Source organism: Salarias fasciatus, chromosome 20, assembly GCF_902148845.1.
Source record: "Salarias fasciatus chromosome 20, fSalaFa1.1, whole genome shotgun sequence".
NCBI classification, from domain to species: domain Eukaryota; kingdom Metazoa; phylum Chordata; class Actinopteri; order Blenniiformes; family Blenniidae; genus Salarias; species Salarias fasciatus.
This window is the reverse complement of record NC_043764.1, coordinates 2,750,650-2,760,305: the sequence shown is the minus strand read 5'-3', so window position 1 is coordinate 2,760,305 and position 9,656 is coordinate 2,750,650. Positions and strand designations below refer to the sequence as shown.

Here is a 9,656-nt window from a genome sequence, read left to right as displayed (position 1 = left end):
CCATCTATTCTCCTTTTTAATTGCCTTTTGTCTTTTAATGCTCTTTTGTTTTCTGCTGTTTTGCTTTGATTCCATGATTTGGATGTGTTTTTATGTCTTCCTGTCTCTTTGAGAATCATTGTGCATTACGCCGTGCACCAGGTGCTTCACAGATAAACCCGCCGTCCTTCACAGAGCTGGATTGAAAAGGCCTTACTAGTATGAAGAGTCTGTCTCCGATTCTTCCACCGCTTGTTCCAGTACATAACAGACACGCAGACGTCATGTTCTTCTGTTCTGCTTCGAACATTCTTTGAACCTGAAAAGGATCTGAGGTGCATGATTCAAATTCAAACTCCATGTTTTCAATATCGTACCACTGAGATTGTTTTTTCTAATTTTTGTCACTCGAAGGCTGAACAATTTTAAAAATTTGATTTGACTTTGAATATGTACTGAAGAAAAACAGGACTTTCTGATGTTTTCACTCGTTTTTAATCACAGTTGCAGGAGCTGAATTGCTGTCGGTTTCAAGTGAAAAAGGGAAACTTGGGTTGCGTTCTGAACTTGTGCGGTTTCATTACCAAAACAAACTGCAGCACTCTCTAGTGGAGCGGCATGGGAAATACAGCTGTTTCAGTTTCTACCATTTCTGTTTTCAAAACACTGCAGTGTAAATGTGAAACTTTGCTGAAACAAAAACACAAAGCGAGGAGGTTTCACTTGAAATGTTGTGTAAACGGCACAGAAAAGGATTTTTTTTTGATTTGCGATATTTTAATGAAGTTTTTAATGACATCCATTTGAAATAAACTAAGTTAAAAGATTCTGAAAAAGCTATTTTTGTGCATTAAATTGGTGATTTTGTGAGTTGATTTCAAGCTCAAAAATGTTTTGATTCATCACGATTAATTGTGGTCAGAGTTGTGATTAATTATTAGATTAAAACATTTTAATCGACTGACAGCGCTAAAGTAAATGTGAGAATATGATAATGCAGCCAGTGGCCCATTCATTCTGAATGAATGAATGAACCATCGTCAACATCATCAACAAAATCCTCATCAAGGTCATCATCAGCATCATCTCCCCGTGGCTGAAGGGTTTAGGCTGAAGCCAAAGCCTATTTTGCCTAAAGGAACCGTTCAGATCCTGAGTAGAGTTACTGCAGCGTCGCTCCCACCAAACACACAGATGAACACGCTCTTTAGTTTGTCTTATCTGGACTTGAGCACAAACCGCTGATTCGGTGTCGACTCGTTCGGCTGCATCTTCCTCCAAAAGCAGGCGATGAGTGAAGAAACAAACCAATGAATAAACAGAACCATCAGGAGGAAGCTGATAATGATGGCCACTCAATGTAGATCTCTCACACACACACACACACACACACACACACACACACACACGTCTGTAATTTTTTCCTCCATTATTCTCATCGTGCTTCAGGTCTTTTCGCAGAAATCCTTACTATTGTGGTTCCATGATAATGCCCCTCCTCTTTGCTTTTTAGTATAATAATAATTATTTGAGGAAGTTAAGTTTGTGTGTGAGAAGTTATGTGTTCCTTGAAAAGTAATGGATTGGTTCAAAAACACAGAGAAGAGGAAGATGCTCCATAATCTGATGTATGAGGAGGAAGATGCTCTATAATCTGATGTATGAGGAGGAAGATGCTCTATAATCTGATGTATGAGGAGGAAGATGCTCTGTAATCTGGATGTTGGTGGAGAATGATGCTGGGTTTTCGAGGGAGGAGGATCTGGATGTCAGCGGGAGGGAGATGCTCTATAATGTGGATGCTGGCTGAAGTGACGTGAGTCTCCTGGTCAGCAGGTGTCAGTCGACTCGACTCTTCATAAAGACTCGTTTCCTCCTGCTAGCTGCCTGCAGTTCACTGCTGCATTATGAGGTTTTCCCTGTTTTTATTTTTACTGCTTTGCAGTTTGAGGCTGGCAGAACTGAGTGAAGCGATGGAGGAGTCCGCCTCCCTGCAGGGACTCAGAACTGGTCCATTCAAAGCAGCGCTACAACCTCATTAGGCGGTCTGGTACGAAACCCTGAGCTCTGCAGGCGAAGCGGCTCCTCGGCAGACGGCGGACCCGCCCCCCGTTTGGACATCTGGCTCTCCGGGATGGGGGGCTGGGAAACCTGCTCAGCTGCTGTATTTACATTCCAGAGGAGCCACATACAGCGAAGTGAAATAATATAAATGAGAGGAGCGCCTGATGATGATGGAGGAAGCGGAAGGAAGAACGGAGGAAATGTGAAACAGAGACGGAGGCTGGGAGACGACGAATGGACGTCTCCACTTGGACTTTCCCTCTCCCTCCATCGGTCTTCACTTCCTTCATCGTTCACAGTAAAACTAAACAACATCAGAAACCCTGACACTGATTATTTCTATTCTATTCCATCTGCGCTACACTGAAATCCCACAAGAACTTTAAATGCGTCTCTTTTTTAAAAGACTGTGATCTGTGAGCCATCCAGGCTGTCAAAGTTAAACACTCCGCGCGTTCTCAACGTGACGCCGCCGGTGTCAAAACACTCCTCCAGAGCCGAGCAGCGGCAGATCAAACACGCACATCGCAACCACAACATCCAGCCAAGCGGAAGGCAATTTCAGAATGATTTTCAGTCTTCAGCTCCGACGCAGTAAATAAGGCAGCGAGCGAATGAAGAGATGAGTCGAGCAGAGTCAGTCGGCTCTGAAATCAGCTCCAGAGAATCCGACGGAATCAGGGCTTCGTAGCACTTCTCATATTAAACCCGTTTTCAAAATGAACCTGATCTGTTGGCTAAAAAGGGATGAAGGAGATATAAGAGTTAAAAAATGCCTAAAAAGGTCAAAGAAAAAAAACTGTTTTTTGAAAATGACTAAAAAGACGAAGAGGTTAAAGCTGGGGTTGGCAATCTTGGAAACTAGCTTTAGCATGTAGCATCTCCCCAAGGCTCCGCCTAGCTAGCTCCGCCCAGCTCCCACCCCATTGGAGGAGCTCCCGCTGGGAGCGGAGACGCGGAGACGTTTGCGTGCGGCGCTTCAGTGCGTCCCTGGCGTAACCCGTCCTCAGCGCTTCGTTTTCTTCGTTTTTCTTTATTTGCACAACGCCAAGTTATGGCGCACTCAGCGGTAAGTAAAGCCCCAAACATTCGTCTCCGCCGTTCTGCAACGACGCTCCGTCCTTCTACACGTGCACTGAACCAGGGTCAGTGCACGTGTACATGTACGCGCACGGGGCAGGTCCAACGGCGAAGGGATTTGATTGGTTTAAAAAAGGTGTCCCCTCAAGACTATTGGTTGCTGTTTTTCCCGTTTTACTCCTGCTGTAGATAGCAGATATTTTCCAAACTACTTTAAACACACGCTATGAATTGCTTCCCATCGGGTCATAAAGATCATTTTAACCAGTATTTTAAAAAAAGTATCTCATTCAAATTGCCAACCCTAGCTTTAAGAAAAACAACCAAAATGGCAAAAATGCTTGAAATGGTTAAAACTGGAAGGAAAAAAAATCCAACAGAGTCAAAAACAACTAAAATGAGAAAAAAGCCTAAAACAACCAGATTAGTGGTTAAAATAGTTAAAATGACTTTTGAAAACTAAAGAAAAGCTTCAAATCATCAAATGCTGAAAGTGCTCAGAAGTAATATTTCAGTGCACTAAATTATAGAGGTGAAACTTTTTAACTTTATAAACACAGACGAAGATGTTAAGATATATTCAGAAAAACAATCTATAAGACGTTGAGCTGAATCATGACAAAGTTGAAACTTGTTGAATGTTGCAGAATCGGATCTTTTGGTAATAAAAGCTGCAGATTGCGGAGTTCGGCGTGCAGGTCGAGGAGAGACCAGTCAGTCGGTCAGTGACCCGATGTCTCGGCCGGTCGGTTCCTTCGTTGCCGTTCTGTCTGCTGAAGCAGGTTCTATCTGTCCTCCAGCAGAAAGCGAGCTTCTCTCCATGTGAAACGTCCATCCTGCTTCCTCTGCTGCAGCAGCTGAAAAACACGAGGCTGTTTCAGAGCGACGCAGTGACGTCTGACGAAGCGAAGCCTCGTTCCCTCTGGAGAATCTCCTCCCGCCGCACCGCTTCATGACGTCCAGCCCGCCAACCTCCGTCGCTCTGGCTCGTTCCCGTTTCCTCTCTCACTGTACTCCACAATCTTTTTTCTTTTTTTTCCTGTAGCCCAAAACAGACGGCCGGAGGAATCCCTGATCACACTCTTCTTGTTGCCATGAAACAAAAAAGAAGTCTGCACTGCGGCGTTTTCTGTCTGAGAGCAGCAAACCCGGCGCTGCTGCCAGGAAAACCCTCCGACTCGGTCGCCGTGTGAACGGCTGAAAACGGGACTTTCTGGAAACGCTGGGGCCGACAGCAGAACGCCGGGAAACGTCTGGGGAGGCTTCGCAGACGCCACGCCGGAGGACTGCTAATGAGCAGTTTGTGCGGTTCTGAAGTCAAGGTCGGGTTCCTGTACGTCACGAAACAACAACAGAAGCAGGTCGTCCAGCGCTGCGGCGGCGGCTGTGGGACAGGAAGTGGTCCGGCTGATCCTCCGTCCACGTCTCTGTTTGAACTTTTTCTTTATTTAAATTAAACTCACATCTTCCTGCTCCACTCTCTTCCTCTTCCTTTCCTCAGATGAGGAACTAGTGGGACAGCTCGCCGTCAGACTCCTGAAACCTCTCACGTCCTTTGGATGATGTTTCACTCCATTCCAGATGATTACCCACGATCCCTCTCCTCAGTAGCGAGTCCAGCCCCGTCCCGTCGGAGCGCCATGCTCCCGGTCTTTACAGTAATTGGACGTCTTGATATTCAGAGCACTCGTCCGATTCCCTGACCTGCACACACACTCTCATATTCATGAAGGTTCCAGAGGCTGGAAGGTGAACGAGCGGCTGGTTAAAGAGCGCCGATACACGACAGCGCCCGTGCTACCTGCTGTAGGACTGTGTTTTTCTTCATATTTCAGATTTCCGGATGATTGGGAATGTGTGCACGTGCAGCAACAGCTTTTAGAGAAGCTGCATTTACTTCAAATATAAGTTGCATTTGCAGTGGCTCTGCGCACCAAGTGTTTCCTGTTTTCATCTCTGTAGAGAAGCCTAAAGAATCATCACAAAAAGAGCCAAGCAGAGCAGTGACCTCCGAAGCCCTGGGAGGGAATATCGCTCCACTCAGCTCCACTCAGTGAATTCTGAACGAAACAATCAAAGTCGTCACTGTAACACCAGCAGCAAATTGATTTTTCTTTCTTAAAAGTTTGGGGTTTTATTTAAATCCATCAAGAGTTGCAGCAATAAACCCAACCACAACATTTATACTCCCATTTTTCCTGTCTAAATCACAAGATAGCATTCATTAAAATTGATTTCTACACAAATACACAGCGCTCACCTTGATACCGCGCTCCATTTTCAGGCCACTCAGGGTTTGTCAGCATTTGAAGAATGTGTTTTAAATAAAGGCAAAGCGGCAAACAAAGAAGTAATTCATGTTTCTCACTATTTAGTCAGTAATAACACCGTGTCCAAATTAGAAATGGCTGAAGTTATTTTTATCTGTGGAGAGTAAACATGTCTGTCTGGCCAACCGAGGCTTTTAGCCAGATTGATCTGCTCGCAGAATTATATCCAGCCACATGAAATGCAGTGACAGACATTCATATGAGAAACATTCATGTAAAAATAACCTCTTTAATTCATCCCTCCATTAGCGGCCCAGCACTCAGCCTTTGAGGAGGTCGTCTCCGTTTGACCTTGACTAAGAGGCAGTACAACCAAGACCGAGACGGAGAACATCCACCTGCCAGCTCCGATCTGCACCTTCAGTCCGTCCTCTACACCCGAGGGAACACGGCCTGAATGCAAACTGAGGGTTATTTATCAGAAATGATCCAAAGAGGCCTGTTTTCACCCGTTCACCATGTTTCAGTCCCTGCACCAGGATCGGGTTTTATGTTTCAAGACATTTCAGCAGCATTGATGTGAACCCGGACCCTCTCGCTGTGAGGCGACCGAGCCAACCGCTGCTCCACCGCGTCGCCCTCTCATCTACGGAAATGAACTTTTAGCCTTTTAGGCCTGTTTTCATGAAAATCCTTTCTTTAGTTAGTTAGTGACCCTAAATAAAGAAGTAGTTTTCAATCTGGCTTGAGATCCTGTTTTCACGACAACATTGTGAAATAAAAACGGCACAGAGCTCGGAGCCAACGCTTTGACAACGGCTCCCAAGACGGAACTTTTTGAACATCTTTCGACTCCATGAACATGAGGCGAAATGCAGCTTTTGTCAGGTATTTGGGGCTAATCTCTTCGTTTCGGATACTTGAGTAAACCTGGATATCTGAGTGAACTGTGAACAGAAGCTCAGTATTGGGGGGAAATCGGTAAATGAGGGCAGAATCAGGCGTCGTTCCGCCCTCCTCAATCATTTCATCCGTCTCTTGTATTGAGCTTTTCATTCTGCAGGACAGACGCTTCGGCGGCGGCCATCTTTCCAGACGACGACCAGCCGAGGGCCGCGGCGGCAAAGTAAAGCTCACAGGTGATTATCTGCATGTCAAGGACACAGGGACACTTGAGAGCCATCCCAGAGGTGTGTGTGTCCACACACACGTACCTGTGACTCATGTCTCTATCCTCAAACCTCCTGAGGGCGTCAGAGGGACGGCGTGAAGACGACGTCCTGGAAATCCACAGCGGAGACTTGTCCTCTCACACGGATGCCTTTTTATAAAAAGCAACTGTTTCTTCCCCTTTATCTATGAAGCGATTGGACAGACCCTTACAGTGAAGCCAACAGCGGCTCCCAGCGGCCGGACCACATGTAGCGGGACTGAAATGAGCAAATGGGAGAAAAACAAAGGCCCGTGGGCGTCGTTGGGAGGATGTTTCTTTGTTGTGAATAATGTTCTCAGCAACTCGTTTTGCTGTTTGAACGTTTCTCACCTTCTTATTGGAGCCACATGGAAAAATGAAGCATTTGTCGGAAAAACGAAGTATCTGTCGGAGACTGGACAAACTTCAGGAGGCATTCGACGGGTTGAGAACATCGCAGACAGCGAGGGGTGGAGCTTCTGTAAATCATGGTTTGTTGGAACACAACCGTTTTAGTTGCTCAACATGTTTTTGTGCGTCTGAAAGGTCCGAACGAAGCGACGTGTGAAGGACCGCCGCTGGATGACCATCCTGCTGGAAGCAGCCTCCTCTCCAGCAGACCCTCTCCCGTCTCAGCAGAGCGCTCCAGACGAGGTCCGAGCCGAAGTGCTGCTATGATTACCCGGCTGATTGATCGGGGTGAGTCACAGATGCTGCTTCGCTGCTGTTCCTCTCTTAAACGCTGAATGTTTTCATCCTGGACTCCGGTCGCTGCTGCCTGGCTCTGCTGGCCGCTTCGTCCTGGAGTGGCGTGCTGGATCAGACGGAGACGTGCACGCTCCAGGTCATTACTCCGGCTTGGCTCTTTATTAAAACTGAGAAAAAGCCAGTGCTTGAAGGACGATCCAGACTTTAACGCTTCATTTGAAGAGGATTTGCACGAACACCTGTGCTGGGATCGCTGTGGCCAAATTCAAATCAGCAACTTTCTGATCACACCTGACGTGACCCCGCCCTCAGGCAGACCCGCACACATGCAGCGGCCGTGCACGAGGGAACGGGCGCTGCCCACCAGGCATTAACAAGTTTAAATTTAAAGGTTATGGATTTTTTGTTTTTGTAATGTTTAAATTGCTCTGAGTGTAAATGTTTGACGCGACGGCTTTAATCTGTTCAAACTGAGAACATCTGTTCATCACAATCTTCTAAAATCCCAAACATAAAGATGATCATGACAGACAGGCCGTCTCAGTTCCTCACTCGATAAATGACACTAATGACGGGAGTGTGACAGGACGTGCTCCCCGGCTCGCTCACGGATCCTGGCAGGAGAACAGACTCAACACGTCACAGACGGTGTCAGAAAGAGCAGCGAGCTGTGATCGGAACAACGTCCAAAACAACCACACATCTCTGACCACCTTGTGTTTGTAAACTGGAACATTTATAGGCGACCAATCAGCATAAGAATCAGTTTTGCTGACTAAACTCATCAGTCTCTGAGTTTCCCCCGGGAGTTGAGGTTCATCCTGGAATCCAGGAAACGATACGAGTGACGAAGCGGCTCCGCGTCTTACCTTATGATGACGTACATGACCAGGAAGTTCCCCACCAGGCCGATGACGCACACGATCATGTAGACCACCACGATGGTGACCCTCACCCCCGTCGGCAGCAGCACGTCCGTGTCGTTGTAGGCGCCGCTGAAGTTGTTGTGGAAGAGCGAGTCGTTGAGGAGCTGCAGCTCGGCCAGCAGCAGCTCGTCCGGGAACTCCATCTCCGACTGGGACAGACGAGGGACAGGAGGACAACGAGGGGGCCGTTAAACAAGGCAGGAACGTGCACAGCACCGAGATCTCCTGCTGTACCGTTCTGCGTGTGCAGCACTGTCGTGTCAGTGGACGCCAAAAACACAACGGAACGCAACCGCCTGTCAAAACACAGGTAAAGAAAATTCTGATTGGTTTGGTTTGACTTCTGCTTAGTGCTCATAACATTCAGTAATCACGATGCCTACGTTCCATAGGAACCAAAACTTCTAGATCCTTCTGTATTTTCAGGTCCTGTATGTAGCTCAACACAGTATGCTTCGACAAAAATCCAATACGGTGCTAAAAACACGGCGTTCACGTCTGCTTGAAAAGCGTTGATATGTTTTACTCCTCAGTAGTTATAGAAATACTGCTAAAAGCAAGTCATTGAGAACAAAACCCGATTCACAACGACAGCCTGGTACAGAACGAAGGCAGGAATGCCAGTGAAACGAGGCGAGATAAATCCAGCGGCAGGTCGGGCACAAACATGAAGGACAATTTTCATTAAAGGACTGGAGACGAAACGTCCATCACACTGTAATCAGCTTAGCTTCAAGGTTGCCGGAGAAAATGCAGAGGTTATTCAATATGTTCTTTTTCCTGGCCAAGAGATGTTTTCACCTTTTCAAAGGAGCACTTCCCTCCAGCTTATTGACGGTACAGAGCGCCGATACAAGAACGTTCCAAAAGCCAAAAAGCCAAATTCCTACTTCTAACAGAAGACACATGGAGGCTGTGTGTTGCTGTGAACAGCGTCTATCAGTGCACGGTGCTGTGCACGCTGTTAAAGAGTCGATCAGCCACTTTAATCATGTTTAGCATGTAGCATGTAGCACGGCTAGCAGTAAACCCCTCCTGGATCCACTGAGTTCAGCTGTGAGTCTGCTGGTCCACCAGACATCTCTGCTCCTCCTCTTGATCTTCCAGCAGGACCATTTACAGTCCGTCTCACTTCTGTCCAAACCGCCGACTTCGCTCGTGCTCTCTTGTGTACCTGCAGGGAGCTTTCATGAGTGGTATCGAACCGGTTACCCAGTATCGGTGCATTCTGCCTTTTGACACTCCGCACGGCAGCAGAGCTTTGATGCTGCATTCAGGAAGTAGCTGCTGGTAAAACTCTTCCACTGCAACAGCAAACTGCAGCAGCAATACATCAAAATGATGCCTCGACCCCTCTCTCTCTCTCTCTCTCTCTCTCTCTCTCTCTCTCTCTCTCTCTCTCTCTCTCTCTCTCCCTCTCTAATCATGAATATTCAT

At 46.9% G+C, this 9,656-nt stretch overlaps 1 protein-coding gene across 1 annotated transcript in view; it reads right to left on the bottom strand.

Moving 5' to 3' along the window:
- The window catches only part of LOC115408186 (delta-type opioid receptor), a 62,044-nt gene extending 53,682 nt beyond the window's left edge, over positions 1-8,362 (bottom strand). Inside the window, exon 1 of the mRNA XM_030118804.1 lies at positions 8,163-8,362. Within this exon, the coding sequence (XP_029974664.1) occupies positions 8,163-8,362 (200 nt within the window). The remainder of the gene's footprint in view (positions 1-8,162) is intronic.
- Positions 8,363-9,656: the final 1,294 nt, after the last annotated feature.